The 20,056-nt window shown below is 38.4% G+C and overlaps 1 protein-coding gene across 1 annotated transcript in view; it reads left to right on the forward strand.

Moving 5' to 3' along the window:
* The window catches only part of CHM (CHM Rab escort protein), a 51,143-nt gene extending 36,596 nt beyond the window's left edge, over nucleotides 1-14,547 (forward strand). The window contains exons 10-15 of the mRNA XM_030967472.1: nucleotides 2,851-2,955; nucleotides 3,814-3,877; nucleotides 4,683-4,779; nucleotides 6,983-7,075; nucleotides 9,503-9,669; nucleotides 12,490-14,547. Coding sequence (XP_030823332.1) covers nucleotides 2,851-2,955; nucleotides 3,814-3,877; nucleotides 4,683-4,779; nucleotides 6,983-7,075; nucleotides 9,503-9,669; nucleotides 12,490-12,687 — 724 coding nt within the window. The 3' untranslated portion in view covers nucleotides 12,688-14,547. The remainder of the gene's footprint in view (nucleotides 1-2,850; nucleotides 2,956-3,813; nucleotides 3,878-4,682; nucleotides 4,780-6,982; nucleotides 7,076-9,502; nucleotides 9,670-12,489) is intronic.
* Nucleotides 14,548-20,056: the final 5,509 nt, after the last annotated feature.

Genomic DNA, 20,056 nt, shown 5'->3' on the forward strand with positions numbered 1-20,056 from the left:
TTTTTAATATTCCTGGTTTAGTACACATAAGGAAAATGCATACTTCTAGCTACAGCCTTGATTTTCTTCTAAAATTTTTTGTTAAGAGTTTAATTAAAAGTCTCAGAATATCACCAAAGTTTATTCCAGCATTTTTCTAGACGTGGCTAGCATTGCTTTTTCACATTTTCTTACCCATGCCTGTATATACAGAGAACAGTAGATTTCATACCCAGCTCTACAATTATTTTTAACCTTTTTCTGTAGGTCTTTTTATACTTTTTGAAAATAAGATTCAGTCAAGATGGGGTGAAAGAACAGGAATTTTAGACATCCCTATTTTAAGGTTTTAGTAATGCACTTGAAAATATCTGGTTTTTATGTATGGTACAAGATCTGCTGTTTTAATAAGTTTGTAGAACATCCTGAGTTCTGTGATGCTCTGTTAGGAAATAAAAACCACATTGTGTTTCTGAGGCTAAGGAAAAAAAACACATTTAATGTATGATAATGTTGTTTTTCTGTGTTTATGGTGTGTCACTTTTTTGGATACATGTAAAATTTCATCATAATGGTGGGCATTTTATATTGATCATGTTTCACATATGTTTCCAATTGCATAATTCTGTCTCAAAATGGAAGAGATGTGATAAATGGCCATTTATACATCTGTGATGAAAAGACAGAGCAAACAGCCAGTAATTTACATATCTGCTGAAATACTGCAGCCTGGCTTTGTCAGTGCTGCTGAGTCCATTTCAAGGATGTCGCCCTTAGTCCATTAGTTTGGATAATGAGCCCTATAAAGTACATTTATAACTCGTGGCACTGCAAGGAGATGGATTCTAATTTTCATCCTTTTATCCAGACACATTGAAAGAAGGTCAATGGAGGGTTGGCTGTGATTCATTGTCGCAACACAGATCAGATGACAGAGACCTGATAATGTCAGTGCAGGAGTGTTTGCTGCATGTGGAAGCACTACTTGAAAGAAATTTTCTCAGCATCACCCTTTGAAGTAAAGTGGGACTGAAATGAAAAGCTCTCTCTCTCTCAGTTTAAAATCTTATCACACATATGACCTGCTGCTATTCCTGAACAAAGGAGAGGAAACAACACTTAGCAGGAAAATGAAATGTGTTGTTGCTTTTGCTGGCTTTGAGTGATGCAACATGACATTTAATCAACCTTTCCCCTTTCAGAATGTTTGGGGGGTGGTGGGGAAATTGTTTCATAAACAATAAGAAAGGTTATAATTAGAAATGAGCTTCAGCAGCTCGACTTCCTTGTTTATTTGCAGTATTCAAATGAGAGCTCCGGGATTAAATCACTGGGATTAACAGTTAGGAAAAACTTGTTAAAGTTGCAAGTGAAACATACGTTGGATAGGATTTGAAACTGAAGAATGTTGGACATCAAACAGTGCTTGTACTGTTGTCAGGTACCTGTTGAATTTGAAAATAGGAATATATGTAGGGACCAGATGCCTGGGAGGTCAGCATTAGAAGTTAGTGTTACTAAAACATGTTTAATAGTCATAAACCTCTTACATTTACAGATGAGGACTGTGTGTCACCTTTTTTCAATTCTCATCTCAGGTTATAGGAACAACTGGTTTACCAGAGCTGGTGGAGCTGATTGCTGTTACTTATTTAGATTTGGGTTTGTAGATCATTATAATCACAGAAGCTGACAAATAGCTTTAAGTTACAGAAATGTTGTTGATTCCTAAGGTGTAACTTGCAGATATTCCACAGATAATGTTGCGCTATGATAAAAAGGTAAATCTGCACATGATCTCTGGCTCAGGCATTGTGTTCCTTTGGATTTTCCCTGTGCATGCACACATGTGTAAGTGTGTGTGAGAAAATTCACTGCTTTAAGTGAATTAAGTCACTGTGTGTTAAATTGTTGAAACACTGATAAAGTTATTCAGAAAGTTTAATTTAAAAAAAGGTAATTTTCATGTTCAGAAAAAGTTCAGTAAAGTTAATTTGCTTTATTTATTTATGCAATAAATGTTCTGATAGTGTAGAAGAGAGCACAGATCATGGATATAGAATCAGCAGCAGAGGTGGCTTTACTGAGTATCTGTGTGCAGCCTCCTTTTTCTTTGTCTCATATATATGATGTAACTTCATATATAAGTGAAGTTTGTTCTTTCACAGAGAATTTTCCCCCTTAAAATCTGAAATTTGTGTTCTCATTTGAGCTCACTGAATGGGTTCATTTCTGTGGTTTGCATTTCTGTCCCACTTCTATTTCTGTCCTTGTTCTGTGGAGAACATTTGTGTTGTTCTTACAACACCAGGACTCGGTTAATCCCTTTGTGTGTCACTTAGAGATGAAGGGTGTATTTAGTCTTAGAGCAACTCACTCTTGGAACAGTCTGATGCACTCATTTGTCAGGGAGCTTTCCCGAATCTCCCAAGTTAATTTGCTATTTAATTTGCCAAATATTATTGTCAAAACAAACTTGGTTTTGGTGAAGGTGTCTTTCTGAGAAAGAAGCCCCACTCCAAAATAATTCACAGATTTATTTTTACATATTATGAAGTTAGAAATATAGAGCTAAATGCCAGTGCTGTAAGCTTATATTTTCTGTAAAAAGTGATCAATTGAATCAAGTTGGGATGTCATTATCTATATTGGCTTTGCATGTGTAAATGCATGTACACCAGGTGGAATGTGTCAGTCTAGGATTTGGTGATCAGTTGAATTGGTTTAGGGGTTCACATGTTCAAGAAATACAATAAATTTAATGAAAGATACAAATATTGTGTTGTATAAGTCAATTTTAACAACATATGCATGCTTTTGTTACCTTTAATCAAAATTTCTTACTGTGGTTTGTTTTTTTTTTTTAAATAGGTGCAAAGCTATTGTGGATCACTTTGGACAAAGAATAAGTGCCAACTATTTTATTGTGGAAGACAGTTACCTCTCAGAGAGCACATGCACAAATGTGTGTTACAGGTATGTGGTAAAACAAAAAACACAATTTCTTTAAATAATGGTGTGTAAAGTACCCTGCAAGTTAAACTGAGGAGCCTCTTGTCCACTCCTTTATTTTTGTGGTTCAGTATTGAGCAAAGTATTTCTCTGTTAACTGGAGGATATACTGTGTACTTTCCATAGTCAGGTTTTCTTCAGTTGATTGAAATCAGATTCCCCTTTCCATATAAAAAATCCAAGAGCTCTAAATGTGTTGGGAATTTCATATTTGCTAAAATGTGTTTGGAAGGTGAAGGTGCCAGTTGCTCTCCCTGCTTTAAATTTGTTCAGCTTTAGACAAGTCCTAAACTTCCTCGATTTCTGTGATTTGCTTTTTGCTGCAGAAGCCCTGGGCATGTCCTGCCTGTGTCAGAGCAGGGCAGGGGAGGATCAGCAGAGCAGGATAACCCTGGCACTGCAGGAGCACAAAGTGCAGGGAGCAGTGAGCTTCCCCCTGCTGCATTTCCCCTTCATCCCAAGGCTCCTGGACTCTGTGCAGCAGCACAAGGCCTTCATGTGCTGCTGCTAGTCCTGAGCAAATAGGCAAAAGAATTTTTTAAAAAGCAGAAGGAGGCTGTTTGATACAACTGCACTGAGTCATTTATTCATCACCTGTTTTGGTCATTGAAAGTACTACATTGGTGTCCCAGGTGTGTTTCTGCTTCAGCAACAGGCAAAATATCCCACTAAGACTCATAGTAATGAGGGTTAGATAGTGACATGGCCCTGGTATTACCAAAACTATGATTCTAAATTGATATTTTTACATATTTGTTTTCATTTTGTATTATTGAATTTATAATATTATTAATGCTACATTATTCTTTTATTGAATTGTAGGCAGATCTCCAGGGCAGTGCTCATTACAGATCAGTCTGTATTGAACACAGACTCAGAGCAGCAGGTACACACCAATTCTGTATCACTTGTCTCATGTGTTAATATTTAGTTGTTGGTAGGAATGAAGTCATTAATTCAGTTTTGTTTGTGCTTGAATCAAGATCTTTAATCAGCTCTCTGTACTGGTAATTGTTTAATTTGTTTTAGTGTCTATAAAGCTAGTACAAATTTTAGTTAAGTTTAGTTCAACGCTTGGGATTTTTTCTGCTTGGTTCACACTATAATTAATAGAGTTTCTAAGCTGCTGTCTTTAATTTTAATTTTGCTTGCTTTTTAATAAACTATTACCCTTACTATTCTCTTAATTATTTATCTTGTCTAAACTTTGTTCAAAGTTCCTTTGGTTTTTTTAAACATTCCTTTTGGCTGTTTGAAGTTCTCATTGTTCAATTTAAAATGCATCTTTAGATCTGCTTTGTCAGTCGTAGTAAACTAGAAAACCAAACTGTAATTGCAGTTCCTTTTGAGCTGTAGTGAGGATGGTGGTGCTGCCACATCCCCCAGGCCCTGTGCTGTCCCTGCCACATCCCCCAGGCCCTGTGCTGTCCCTGCCACATCCCCCTGGCCCTGTGCTGTCCCTCAGGCTCTGTTTCTGTGCCCAGGTGTCCCTGTGCTGTCCCTCAGGCTCTGTTTCTGTTCCCAGGTGTCCCTGTGCTGTCCCTCAGGCTCTGTTTCTGTGCCCAGGTGTCCCTGTGCTGTCCCTCAGGCTCTGTTTCTGTGCCCTCCAGGTGTCCCTGTGCTGTCCCTCAGGCTCTGTTTCTGTGCCCAGGTGTCCCTGTGCTGTCCCTCAGGCTCTGTTTCTGTTCCAGGTGTCCATCCTGACAGTGCCTCCCCTGGAGCCGGGCAGGGCAGCCGTTCGTGCCATCGAGCTCTGCTCCTCCACCATGACGTGCATGAAGGACACCTGTAAGTAAAGGAGCTTTTCCCTCTGGCTCTGGCAGCTCTGGAACACAACTGAGAATCCCTGGGTGTTGTTCCTCTGCTGCACAGAACATGGGGAGCCATGGCTTCCTGCTGTCATGAAGCTTCATGGACTCATTTTCACTTACACAGGAATAAATCCTCCTTCAGGAGATAAAAATAATAATCCAAAGCACATGGATCTTCCTGGTTCTCTGTCATTTGTTTTTTTGAAAATGGGCTCCCTTAGCTGAACTATTAAATGGAAATACCTGAAATACAATGTATTTGGGAGCTTTTCATCTTCTAAAAGGATTCTGTTGTTGGTATTTTATGTGAACTTGAAATAATTGAGCAATAAAATGTTTTTTGGGGTATTTATTAGAATAGAATTTGAAGTTACCTTACCTAATTCTTTTTAACAAGAAGTAACTGTAATAATAACCAATTTATTTTGCTGTTAAATAGGGTTGAATTAAGTTCTTTGCATATGAAAGAAGAGTAAAGGCTTAAGTCATTCAAAGTTATATCTTACTAAATAATAGTAAAAAAATATAGGCTTCTAATTAATTAATACCTTAGTGCTATAAAACATATTGTTAATATTTATCATTTAAATAGCTGATTTCTTTTTATTAAGGGTTCACAAGATATATACAGCAGGAAGTGAAACTAATGAAAGATTGATGTTCCATGGATCTAAAGTATTAGTTTCAGGAGGATTTTTATGGTGCTGAAATATTAAGGTTTCTGTTATTTACTTTTCTCCATCAATTCCTTTCCTTTCAGAAGAGAAGGTACTGCCTTCATTAATGAAATTTGTCTTCATATATTGAAATAATAAAGTTCTATATTAGGCATAGCTGAGTTCCAGTTATGGGACATATTTCATAATTTTTTAAAAAACTTTTACATCATTATCTGTAAATTGGTTTTAACCTGACTGATTTCTCCTTGGAACAATTATTTCAAGATAAGTATACAAATACATCTACTCTTTGATCACAGTGCACAAATGACAGGCACATCATCTGTATTGCCACTTGAGTGGAACCAAACTCCTTCACTTGCCCTAAAAATGGAGACTGTAATGATGAAATCAGGAACTGAACTCATCGTTCTTCCTGCTGGGAGAATTACTTGAAGACAAATGTTGGCAACCACTGTAACTAATGCAGTTATACCTGAGTAAATCAAATATAATCAAAATATATACTGATGACTGTGACTCATAACCATAACCTTAAAGATAATAAAAAAGATTTTATAGAAAGTAAATGATGTGAACTTTAGTGATTTATAGCTGGGTTTTTTGAGGAAAGAGTAGATTTTATTACAGTGTTTGGGATTGGAAGCATCCAGTTAAGGTTAGGGGGAGACTTTGATTATCACCACCCTTTTCCTTATTTTAATACATATTCCTTCAGACAGAAGGTTTGGTCTGGGTTGAATAAAAAAATGAATATTAATGTTTGAATAGAAACTGTATGTGTGCAACCTGAGAGTAGAGGAGCATGAAGGGTTAAATTTCTGTTCCTGACAGAACCAGGGTCAAGATCTGAGTGATGTACTGGAAAATAATGACAACAAACACAGCCAGGCTTCAGAGAGAAGAGACAAGAATGTCATCTAGGTTTAAAATAATACCAGAGCTGGGCTCTGCTTTTAAATGGATCAGAAATTTGCAGTAATTAAGAAAAAACTGATCAGTTGAAACTTTGCACAGTGTTAAATTCCTTCAGGATTCTCTGATGGAGACTTCTCTGGTGAGAAGTTTCCAAGAGCCAGAGTAAGGTGATTGTATGAAAAGCTTTAAGGTGAGGCTTTTAAATGAATGAATGGCTGGAAAATCAGGTGGGGTGAAGCAGCTGGTTCTGTATCTGAGCAGAGAAACAGAACAAATAAAGGAATAGTTCAGCAATAGTTCCTCCCATCTAAGAAGTGGATGAATTAAATGTTGTACAAAGGATTGCACAGTCATAGTGTCCATCATGGGAATGACTTAGAGAATTCTCAGGTGTTTCCAGAGAATTTCTGTGTGCTGTACATACACTGTATGTCCATGGTACAGCACTTCCCTGGCTTAAAGGAAGGGATTTTATGAAGAATTGTGATTTCTAAAAGCCTGCTGTGCCTTTTAAAAGTTGTAAATGTTGTTTATCTATCTGTGTGTTGGTGATTGGAATTAGTTTGTGTTCTCTTTTCCCAGATTTAGTCCATCTAACCTGTCCATCAACTAAAACTGCAAGGGAAGATTTAGAGCCTGTTGTACAGAAGTTATTCAGTCTAAATACAGAAAAAGGTAAAAATAAACACATGAGGTATGATGATACTATCTTTCATAAATATAGTTTACTAAAGTAGCTGTTACTGACTGCTTCAGCTGTGGTTTAACTCCAGTATCCAAGAACATGACCATAAGTGTCTGGGACCTTTTTATTTGTCACACTTTCTATTTTCCATGGAACATACTTACTGTTCAGCACATCCTTGAAAGTTGCACTAGTGAAATTTAATATTTTGAAATTGTGGAAGCTTCTTGGAGTGTTCTTGCCTCTTATTGTTAGGTTCTTGCTCAGCCTCTTGTCTTCAAGTGGTTTTTTTTGTTTGCTGTTTGAATTGAAATTATCTGGATTCTGCTGTAAGCAGTGGAAGCATAAATGTGTATTATGTTGTTATCACAAAGATAGATTTCCAATAATGAACTACTTGGCCCTAAATTCAAGGAAACCTTGGCTACTTTATGAACTTTGGCCTTGAGATGGACAATTCCACACCCCAGAGGAGAACAGCTGCTGATGGAGCAGAAGGAAATTATTCCTAAAATACCTGGGCTAATTCCACACAAGTGTTTGAAATTTAATCCTGAGATCGTGACTGGAGCCATATTTGTGGGAGATGCTCACAGAGTAGGTGATGTGCATGTGGGAGATGCTGCTGTGTTCTAACCCTGGCAGAAGCAGTTTAAGTACAGTGTGCCCATGCTGCAAGGCAATAAATCACATTTCTGAGAGAAAACAGTGCTCAGCTCCCACTGACAGGGGTTTTGTTGGTATAAATGCAAGTTACTAAGATGTGGGAGTACTTTATAATACTCATAATTGGTTTGCTTGTAATATTTAGAAAACAACTTAGATTTGTAAATAGAAAACTTTATTAGACTGGAGAGTTGCAAACATTTCTCATTTGTAGATGTGTTAACTTCAAGCCTGCTAATTTTCACCTTTTAATATTTCACCTCTCTCTTCAATTTTCAAGACAGTGCCATGTGTTTCAAAGACCTGGTGAGGAGAAGATCAGCTTAGTGTCTTCTAATCATTTGGGGAGGGGTGGCATTAATCTTCATGTTTGAAGTGATCCAGGTTCGAAATGATAGATTGTTTAGAAGCTGACTGAAATTCTTCTGTAGGAACTCTGTGATCATTGGGGTCCTCAGGTGCACTGAGGCACTGAGAAGCCAGTTTTCCCTGACACATAGGCCTTTTTATCATCAGGATGAGGTAGTGGTCGTATTTTAATTAAAATGTCAGAACAAATACTGTTGGAGTTATTGAAAATGAATCACCAGATAAAGTGAGCACTGGGCCATGGCAGGTCAAAGAGGCAAAGTCACCTGGAGAAGAGGACTCCATTCATTTTCCTGCCTAAATGAGGAAGAAGTAACTTTTATGAGCAATGTGAACTTTTAAATATATTAAAGAGCATCTTGCCCTGTATTAAGGCTCAGACTTTCACAGGCTGATGAATTTAATTTATATTTCAAACTATTCAGTATGGGTAGCACCTATTTTTTTTTAACTATTTGACAGTTATAAAAAGACACTGAAGGAATAGCACAGATTTATCTCTTTTTTGTAATTCAGCTGCTTTAAAATACTGTTTTGAATGCCATAGTTATCAAGAAGTTTTTTCCTTGGAAAGAAGTAAATCTCACAGGGTCTTTTACAAGCTTCATTTCATTTACTTTAGAGGAGGTAAAATACAAGAAAGGGGACAGCAGATATTCCAAACAAATAGTGTCTGTTAAGCTCAGATTCTGTGTTGTGTGTTCCTCCATTGCACTGTGCACTGTTAAAAAGTGACCTTCATCTTCCCAGAGGTTTTTCTGCCTGTGTGCAGAGGGATCACAGGAATGTGCCAAGTACAGCAGGGAGGGACAGAGCGTGAGCAAGGAAGTTGAGTTTGTGATAATTCTGTATTCTTGATGAGTATTGCAGCACAGTACAAGCCTCAGTAATTGTAGATAAATACAAATTAGACATTTGTTTTCACTTAGCAGCACTGCCACAATTAGAGATTCTCTGTACAAAGATAGAGTATGAACACATCAGAAATCTCTGTGCACGGGGAGTGCAGTGCCTGTGAGCTGGCAGAGCCCAGGCAGGACTTGCTGTCTGTCAGTGCTCTGGCAGTTTATCCCCAGTGAAGGAGATCATGTGAGAGGTGTTAAATTTAAACCAGGCTGCTTGGTAGGGTGCTGGCATGATAACTGCTGCTGGTGTGGTGGAGGGTGTGCAGAGAGAGTAGAGTCTGCATAGCTGTGCTTGGAAAGGAAGGGAAAGAATCATGAAGGAGAATCTCAGGAAGTTAAATTATTGGCTTTTTGAAGAAAAAAATGCTTTATTACAGTAATTCCATGATAAAAATTTGATTCCCAGTGTGCTAGATTACATGTTTTCCTTATCACACAACAACACTGATTACTGCAAATACTCCTTTTCCTTTTCAGAGACTGGAAATGAAGAACTGGAGAAACCCAGAGTCCTCTGGGCAGTCTACTTCAACATGAGAGATTCCTCAGGAGTTGAGAAGAGTTCCTATGCTGGCTTACCCTCCAATGTTTATGTCTGCTCTGGGCCAGACTCTGCTTTGGGAAATGACTGTGCTGTCAGACAGGTTGGGCAGAGCAGATTTTGGTTGCAGAACTTCCATTCTAAAGAAATAAGTCAAATGCAGTCTGGGTTATTCTTCTATACAAACATATACATGATAACTCTGCAAAATTATAAAACTAGGTAGATGGAGACATCAGGAAATAGTCACAGTCTTTCACCTGGGAGGTAAAGGAGGAGGTACAGTACAAACCAAAGCCAGAAAATCCTGTCTACAGTTCAAGTGGGAAGGAACACCAAAGAAGTTTAGTGCTTGCAGGACACAGTCCCAAACCAGAAACTTACTGGGGAAAAACCCAGCACAATTCCTAATGTGGTAGATTAGGCTTCCTCTCTGTTTTCCTTCTCTTTGCCTTGGTATCACTGTATTAAAGAATTTTCCTTTCACACATCCCCTGGATAAGGAAGGAACAAATTCCTGGGCAGATCTGCCCCAGCAGCCCCTGTGGTGTCAGGGCACTGCCAGAGAGGAGAACACTTCACAGCTTTGGAGCATTAAGTGTCACTGGGCATTTTTAAAGCTGTGTTTTTAATAGCCATGTTCAGACAATGTGCATGCCATCTTCTAGCCAGTTGCAGGATTTTTTATGACTAAGTCATAAACCTCTTAAAAATAAGGTTTCGAAGTGGAAAGGCTGACATAGCCTGAACTGCAGGGTCAGAACAGTGTCATTAAGGGCTAATAGTATCCTTCATTTTGCTTTACAAGGCAATAATTCGCCTCTCAGACTTGTAAAGACAAAAAATAATGCAAGACAATTATTATGGTAGCAGTTTTAAATTGTAAATGAGTTCCTTTCTAAATTTGATTTTTTCAAACTGTTGTTTAAAACAGGGCATGTTAAAAACTGATTTAATACACTTAAAACTTATTTCTGATTTTAACATTTTTAACGTTCAGGTTTGTCTTCCCTTAAGAGGTTTTCTTCTTATCAGTGAACAATGATGGGATAAATCAGGCCCTGTTTAAGCGTTCTTGGTGCTGTAATTCAGCCTTTATGTTCAATCTGTTAGCCATCATTGAGGGAGGTGCTGAGCAGATCTCTGAGGAGGAACCATCAAGAGCCAAATCACTGCCTTTTGACAAAAATGGGGAGAGGCTGCATTTTTTTGAGCCTGACTTAAATTTTGAAACAAATGGTCACAAGTAAAGTTAAAGTGGAAAATATTTCAGTGTAACCGTGTTTATAATTGGAAGTGGTGTGTGAGAGCGAAGTGAAGAGTAGGCTGAAGATGAAGCAGGAGTCACACCATGCACGGACCTTGTAGACAAGAGGAGCAGGGAAATAGCTCTAAGTTGGTGTGTCTTCCACTCCCAAATCACTCTCACCCTCCCAGGAATGGGGTGGGAATCTCCAAACAGGAGATATTTGCAAACTCATGGATCAGAACAGCTTAAAAAAAACCAGTGTGTGTATTAGTCTTAAAGATAGCTTGGGAAATTATATCTGATTTCTCTAATCATTTTGGGATTAGTGTTTTAGTGATACTTGCTGCGATTTATTTTCTTCATTACCATCAGTATTACTGAATTCTGTTTGTCATGCTGTGTGATTGCACTGCTGATCCATTATTGGCAAGGCAGGACCACAGCTCTTACAGACAACTCTCCATCTACACCTCATTTACAAATTACTGCCCTCTTGTTTTATTGCAATTCTGTGTTCAGTTCCTGGAGTGATACTGAATTAATGCTGATGGTTGCATTTACTTGCCCTGAGGACAGGCTAAATGAAATGAAGATGCCATTGATGATCTTTTCAAACTCCCTATGTGTGGATCTAGTAAAGCATCTGGCTTCCAGTTTTCTGTTTTCACTGCTGCAACCTGACATGAATTATTAGGAGCTAAAGTAATATATTCCCTGACATATTTCAGACTTCTGAGGCATCTTCATGGTCAGGAGAGGATGTACTAAAACTGTCAGGCCAATATTTGTCCTTTAACCTGTTTATTTTCTATATCTGGAAGGATTTCAGAGTTAATCAGGTGTTGGTACTTTGGTCATGGTCCCTGTAAAAGTTGCTGTGAAAGTCCCCACAGTTTATCCACAAGTTGGGATGCAGAAACACAGGAACAGAACTGAGTTTTATTCAGCTCCAACTTACTGGAGTTGCTGTGCAAGGGCTTTACATGCCTGTGTCTTAATGCTGGGTTCAACTGGACACACATTTCTCAGTTGATACTACTAAATATTGGAGAAACTATTGTCTAATACCTTGTAATTATAGACAGGAGTTTTAAATGAACCACAAATATATGGGGATGTATTTTCAGTGGTAATGTTCCACTGGATAAGAGTAGTTCTCAGCTGGGCAATGTTTAAGCTGTTCAGAAAAGGGGAAATAGAATTTTTTTTGCAGTTTTTAATCTAAGAAGGAAACCCATCTAGCCATGATATGGATTATTCATGTGTACAGTTCCCTGGGTTTCCTTTGAAATGGATCCCTCTCTCTGGAAAGAGCCAAGATCTTTCCCATGCTTTGCCTTGGACTGCAGCTAGGGATGGTTTTATAGTGCAGAAGATCAGTTTGCTTCCAGAAAAATCCTCTTTCTTGTTCTCAATGCAGCACAGAATGACCAGCATTTTTTACAAAGCCCTGTGCTGTGACTTCCTAGTAGAACAATGTAAAAAGATAAATTGCTTTTTCTCTTTCGAGGTCTGCAGAAGGAATGGATTTCCCATGTGTTTACAATACTGTCAAAGTACTAAATCACTATTGATTTGAAAGAACGCAGGTTAATCTTAAATATCTGTAAAATATTTCCTCAGGCTGTTACATTTCAAGGTAAAGTTTATGTTATTCTTCTTTTTCCTGAATAGGCTGAGACTATTTTCCGAGAAATGTTTCCAGCAGAGGAGTTTTGCCCCCCACCACCAAATCCAGAAGATATTATTTATGATGAAGATGAGATTGAGCCAGAAGAGTCTGGATTGAATAATTCACCAGAGACAAAGCCTGAAACCTCAGCTGAGGAGAGCAGTAGTGAAGGTGGTGCTGATGTTACAAAGGAAGAATGAATGAATGAATGAATGAATGAATGAATGAATGAATGAATGAATGAATGAATGAATGAACAGTGTTTTCTTAGGAGAAGAGTAGGTGGACCCAAACTAGGACATAAGGGAGGAAGGGTAAGAAAAAAAGGTTTAAAACCCCCAGAAATATGTTATTTGCCATTGCCTTACTTTCCTTAGCTTGGATCATTTTTTAAAGTTGTTTCATTGATAGCTGAGACATTTCTAAACAGTCACAGGTCCACCAGATCCAGTGGGTTTTGTAGCTAAACAAAAATACAGAATGAAGCATCTGAATTGAAAGTGCTAAAATAGGGTTCATGATTTATTGAGATGATTTGGTTTTGTTTTACATTTTGGAAAGAATCCTCAATCTTTTAAAGAGGAAGTCAAAACTAAGCGAAAAGAAAAAAGTGCAAGTTTGTTTGCCAGTTAGAAAATTATTTCTACTAAAAATCCTTGGATCTCTGCTAATTAAACAGCTGAAGGTGAGGCTCACCATCTGTCCTTCACAGTGGCCTTATGAATGGAATTTAAAGGCAATAATATTGACAGTTCTGCAGTGGCTTTATTGTATGGTTTTGAAACTGACCCCATAATCAAGTAGGAAGTATAATCCAGAAGATGTTCCTCACATGGAACTATTTTACATTCAGTTTTTTTAGTAAGACCTAACAGATGACACATTTTCTCTAGTGACTTCATTTACTGGAGTCAGGAAAATGGCAGAATTTGAACTTAATGCCAGATTTCCCAGCAAAGTTCAGTCATAAATGGAGCATTCCTGTTCTTATTCTCCCTGGATTTGTTGCACTGTTTTGGCCTTTAGTAAGCCAATAGTTACTTTTTGAAGTTTAGGTTCTGAGAAGTTTAAATGACCATCAGCTGAGGGGGGTTTGTGGTGGAGAAAAAATTCAACTGATAATTCCAAAGGTTTGTATTGATCCCAGTTAATAGATTAAAATTAGTGTGATAGCTGTAAACTATGCATTTTGTAATGATAAACCATGAAGCATTTATACAATAAAATGTATGGAACTATTTATAAACCTAGTTTGTATGAAAAAGCTACAAAATGAGAAAGCTGCTGTAAATGACCATGTTAAACTTGCACTTCTTCTGAACCATGCTTGAAATCAGATCTGAAAAGTACTTCTCATGTACTTAAAGATTTACTTTAAAATGCACACCCAGTAGATCAGTAGTATCTCTAGAGTTGATGAGTTGGGGTTTAAACTTCTTCATGAAGGTAGAGCCAGTTCCAGGAGTGCTTAAATACTGTAAGTAAATAAAAAATGCCATCGAGTCCTGAACATTGAGCTCTGCCTGGCCATGCCACAGCCAGGCTTCTGTACAGTCCTGTGGTGCCTGTGCCTGCCCTGAGCCTGGCTCCAGGCCAGAAAGGGGAATTTATTTATTTTTTTACAGCATAACTGATACTGTTCTCTTTGTCCTGCATCGTGCCCCCTGTCCAGTCTGCATTTCAGGGTTAGTGTTTGCCCCCTGTGTTGGATAGGTACTGGTGTGTGTGTGTGTCTGTGTGTGCATAATCCAGAGTGCTCAGACAAACACGTGGCTGGAATGTTCCCAGTGTTCAGCAGCTGTAACCTCTGGATGCTTGTGATTGAGCAGTTATTTATATATAAATATATCTATTAATAAGCAGGCTGCCTCTTCATTTAGCTGTAATTTCTCTGTGTATTGGGAAGCATGAGTGTATGATTTTATTTAACATCTGCAGATCTGTAAAGGGAGGGTCCTGGAGGGACCTATCCCTGTCTCTCAAAAACAGGGGTCATAGTTGAATCTCTCATCTGTGTTTACAAGAGAATCTCTTGATGAAAATTAAAGGTTTGCTTGCAAGTGCATGGTCCTGTGTTTTCTTTCAACTTTTTTTCAAAGCAAACCAATTCACTTTTAGCTGGGGTTTCCTGAGGATTCTCTTGGCTGCTTCCAGCACGAGGACACCTGTAATTGCCAATATGAGTATCTGGTTATCAAGTTTCTATCAGTTTATGTCTGACTGCTCTGTGTCCATGTGAAGCCAAGTTTGGAAATGGCTCAGGTTTGATTTGAGATCTGATGGAATGATGAACATGTTGGAGGTATGACTTTACACTACATTGATTGCTTAAAAACTGTTTTCATGTCTCTTCCATAGGGTGAATGGAAACATTAAATGTTTTTCCTATGGTACTTGAGTACCCAATAGCTCACTTGCAGGAGCAGTAGATCAGACTGTTGATGCTGGTATTTTACAGAAATCATGCTCTGAACTGCATTTTGTTCTTTCTTTAAATGATGTAAGCATGCAAAGTGAGGGTTAGGCTTATTTGAAGTCGTTTTTAAGGCTTGTCATACAGGATGTATTCAAAAGATAACATGACTTTTTAAAAACTGGCAATTTATCTGTAGGATTATTAATAAATCAAGTTAAAGAAAGATAAGGTTAATTGAATTTTTAAACAAGTAGCTGTATTATCCTTCAAGCACCTTGGAGCTCATACAATATTCACACCTTTTTTTTCCTAAGGAGTGCTTTGATATGTTTGAATTCCTTTTTTAATGAGTACTTTCTTTTTAAGTTGGTTAATTGAATTAACCCTTCATATTCAAAGAGTCCATTTTATGCCATTTTCCCTCCTGTGGCATTGCCTGGGCTGTGGGACTGCAGGTGGTCACTGCTCCTTTGGAGGCATTTCCAGCCTGGAAGCTGCTTCGTCTGCTTTTTCTGCTGCTGATGATGCTTAGGGCCATTTGACAGGTAATCATTAGAACTTGGATCCTTGCAGACTATGGGGTCTTTTCTCCCATCATTGCAGGGGGATTTATGTGGGCAACTCCTATTAATGTTAATGGGACTTGCATGTGTAAATCCTCCTTGCATCAATGGGAAAATTGACCCCTGAAACAAAATACCTGCCTGTTAGACTTGCTGATTCAGAAACATGCAGGCAGTGCCTCTCCCCTGTGGAAATGTGCTGGGGCATGTGCTGTTTCACTGGAATGCTCTGGGGGAGTTTTCAGCATTTTCTCTTTTACATTGTATTTTATATTTTCCATACACTGAATCTTGTTGGAGTTGCCCCAGTGATTCTCTTTGTGTAGCTGGGAAATGCAATTTCCCTTTCCATACTGAGCAGGTTGCACAGGTCCTTGGATTGGATCTCATTTTATTTCAACCCCCTCTCTCTCCCCTCTAAATCTTTTTGCTTCAGCACTGTGAGTTGCAACAGCTTAATTTCAAGAATAATTTGCTAGTGATGTATTGATTAATGACAAGTCAGAAGTATTAATGTAGTGTTTTCACACAATAAGAGACTGGGTCACTTACAATCCATAATCTCTTCTGCAGAAAGGATAAAATTAATTTCCTCAACACTCATATATGTGCTTCAATAGCTAGGCAGCACAAATGAGAATGTATTTTATCTGTGGATAAGTTTATTCATTCTGTATTGTGTATGGTGTTGTTCACACAGTTATTTATATAGATATTTTATGTAATCTCTGCAGTGCATTTTTGGGTTTTACTTATCTGGTGATTTTATATCCGTAGCAAGTCATCCCTTGGATGTAAAAAGTCTGGTGTGGAACTACAACTAAACTAAACTGCTCCAGAGATCTCTCCTGGCTTTTCTGCCTCAGTGAGTGCTCTCTTCAGCCATTAATTATCAATAAGCTCTGCAGATTCTGGTGTGTTGACTTCTCTTCTGTTTTTTAATTTTTTTCTGAGGATGTTTTGCTTGCCATTAATGCAGTTGCTGATTTTCCAGCAAGGGCAGCAATTTGCTGAAATCACATCATGACACAGTTGATCTGTGTGTGTGTGTGTCTACAATTCCTAACAATATTTCTCCAATGGGTGTATATAGGAGTATTGTATGGCAAAATTATTGATTCATGAAAGCTTATCACTTAAACTTTTGCAGAAACCAGCCACTGCAGAACCTGCAAAAGTTAGAATTGCCTGTGTTGCCAGAATTGTCAAAAATATGTGGGAGAGTTGTGGTGGTAGAGTAGTTGCCTGCATTCCTGGGGTAAGCAATAATGCCAAGTACCTGTGGTAAGATGGAGAAGAGGTTGTGACACTGGGAGTTCCAGCCACTGATACAAAACATTCATTTATTGCAAACCAATGTAACAGTAAGTCTGCTGCAATGATCAGATGGAAATCTTAGCTTAGGTGTGTGATTTCTTTAATGGGATCAAAGGTTACCATAGAAGGATTCTTTGAGCTGCAGAGGTGAGTGGTGGGAAATGGTCAGCCATGTGGAATTCATGTTGAAAACAACTTGTGGAGGAAATAGAGCTTATTAGCAATTCCACCATTATGTTTATTTACAGGCTGCCAGCTCCTGTTTGTAAGAGTGAATGGTTCTTCAGAATCTGGCTGGGGAGCCCAGCAGGAATGTTGTAAATCTCACTGACATCTGAGATTTAGAAAGTTGACAGCAAAGTATCAGGAAGATGCAGTTGTTGACTGCATGGGAGTTCTGATCAGAGGGGACTTTAATAGAAAATACTCTTCCTGTCACAATTCCAACAGACAATTTATTTTACTCTACTTGCATACATTGGCAGAAGAGATGGAAAGTATCAACCTGAGTGTATATCAGACCCAGATGGATTTGACTGAACAATTCAGGGAGCCTCAGAACACCCACAATTTTAGACGGAGATTTTCAGGATCTCATGCTTCCTTGTGAAGTGCCACCCCATAATTCATTGTCTGTTTGGGCCTCTGGAGAAGGCCTTAGTGCTGTTCCTACATTCTGTAGGGGCAAGACTTCAGGCAGTGGGGCAGGCCAAGCCTATGGACCCTCCTGAATCAGCACAGCTTCTCTGCTGGTGTCAAACAGATGCACCTCTGCCTTTGGGAGTGCTCTTGTGCTGCTCCAGCTTCAGGAAACTTCTCTCATGAGCTCTGTCTCACCCCTTTGAGGTGAGCGTGAAGCTGCCCTGGGAAATGCTCTGTGGGAGCAGTTGTTGGCTGGATCCTGGAGCTGAGGTCAGTGATGATAAAACATCTGGTAATGCTGCTCCAGACTGCAGCCCACCAGCGCCTCAAAACCAGGCCACAACCCATAAACCAGTGTGGGTAATTCTACCTGAGCTGCATGTCCAGAGGGAGGAACAAGTTTTTAATTGCTGGAAATTTGAGTCTGAGAAAGGATACAAGAGTCTTCTCTGAAAAACCAAAATTTTTATAATCCCAGATCCAAACCCTCCTGAGCTTTTTAGACTCTGTGTGCACAAGAAACTCAGTAACAGCTAATGTGGGACTCTGCATGTATTTCTGCCTCAAACCCAGCACATTTCTGGAGCTCACCCAAGGGAAAGCCATTGAATCATGAGGAGAGAGCAGCTCTCAGCCCAGCGCAGCAAACAGCTCCTGCTCTGGGAACCTCTCCCTAGCATGAAAGTCACTGCAAGTCATGGTGGATTCCTTTGTTGTGAATAAATTACCCAGTGAATTCAGCCTTTTTTTCTTGTGCAAAAATCTGTGTAAGCCCCAGCTAAGTACCTTCAGTGAATCATTTTTAGACCATAGATTATCCAGGGAGAATCCCCTATGGGATTCTTAGAGCAAATTATTAGCTTAGGTCATTGGGGTATTTCCCTGCTCTGTGTTTGGATGCTAAAATAATACATAATAACGAATACACCATTTTTAAAATCACATCAGACATTTTTAAGAAATAAAAAATGGCTTTATGAAAAATATATTAAAAAAAAATTAAGCTGCTGTAAAATAAAAAAAAAAAAAAGCCACCCTCTTATTTTGGTGGCATTTGTACATGATGTATTTTCTTTCCATGGAAGTTTTAAGCCAGGAAACATTTGATTCTTTGCCAGACTCTCAGCCTGATTCCAAATGACAATATGAGTATGGTAAAAGCCAGCAGCCCTCTCAGTGAGGATATTCCTGTCTGCTGAGGGAGCACTTGGCATGCCCAGGTCTGAAAACATGTGCACAAGTCATGAGGGGGGACAGAGCAGGACTCACATGGGGAATAACACCACCAGTGGATTATGGATCCACTTGGGACTCTAAAAAAATTGATTTTTTTTTTTGGCTCTGGCACTGCTTTCCTCACTGAATGTGGTTGAGTCATTTCCCTTTAATGCTGTAGTAAAAAGGTGTAAAATAGTGACAGGTATTTCCTGAAGCCTTTTACAAGGTCAGTGAAATATAAAAGTAAATGTGTTTGCGAAAGAAAATGAACAGTGGTGATGATAACTGTGGAAATGGATAGCAGGATTATTTGAGTAGAGGGGCAAATGATGTGAGGAAAAAATCCAGTGTAACTCCTGCAAGGTGCCTGGGATAGCAAATGTTTTGTTATTCAAGTCCCTCCTTCCAGCCCTGACATTTCCCATGTTTCTCAAGTGAAGTTTCACCAATCAGCACAAACTCTTTGTTTACTGCTTAGTAAAAATAACCAAATTATCCTTATTTTATGAAATCTTTTTCTGATTATGCGTGTCTTGCTGGCAGATTGTAATGCATATTGCTTCATTGTTTAATTAGGACTTAATGCTAATGTCATTAACATTCTGTTTGATAATTCAGTAGGTTCCCTATTTATAGACATAATGAAAGTCTTAACTTTTTGTAGTGCAGTGCTTCTGACTGTGCAATTAAATTAAAAATAAACTTACTCTAACCTGACATTAGCTTTCAGTTTCATTGTCCATGGTCCAGTGAGTCTGAAAAATGCTGCTGCATGCAGTAAACATGGGAGTTTTAAATTATTATATTTATTGTTGGTTGAGTCTAAGTCATCCTTTGAGGGGAAAAAATAGAAATAGACCAAACTAAGCAAGAATCTCAGAAAACTGATCTGAAGTTTGAAATATTGTCCTTGAAGACAATCGGGATTTGGAGCACTGAATTTAAGTAACTGGAATTTTCACATTTTATTCACTGCTTCTAAATCAAGTAATTGGGCAGCACTTGACCTCTCAGTTTCTTACCACAAATATGGATGTGTGCTTTATTTGGGGCTATAAAGTGCAAAATAACTGCTGGGTTTTGTACTCCAGATAATCCCTTTAGCAGGGATAATGGATTCTATGCATTTCTTTCTTTATGGCATTTCCCTAAGCATTTGTAAAATATTATTTGCATAAATTATCTTTTCCAGGGAGATGCTCAAATAAAAGCAGTGAGTTGGATACTTGTCACAAGACTGAGTAAGCACTGAGCCCTGTTTTGGATATTTCACTATTGTCCTTAAGTCCTTAACTTCTAAATGCATTTTATATTCAGTGACCAGATCATGCACATTCTTATTTTAATTCACCTTTTTACAGCTTGAATTCTGCATATTTGTAGGGCTCATTTTGTAGAATTTGTAACATGTCC

This window comes from Camarhynchus parvulus, chromosome 4A (assembly GCF_901933205.1).
Source record: "Camarhynchus parvulus chromosome 4A, STF_HiC, whole genome shotgun sequence".
In the NCBI taxonomy this organism is placed as follows: Eukaryota; Metazoa; Chordata; class Aves; order Passeriformes; family Thraupidae; genus Camarhynchus; species Camarhynchus parvulus.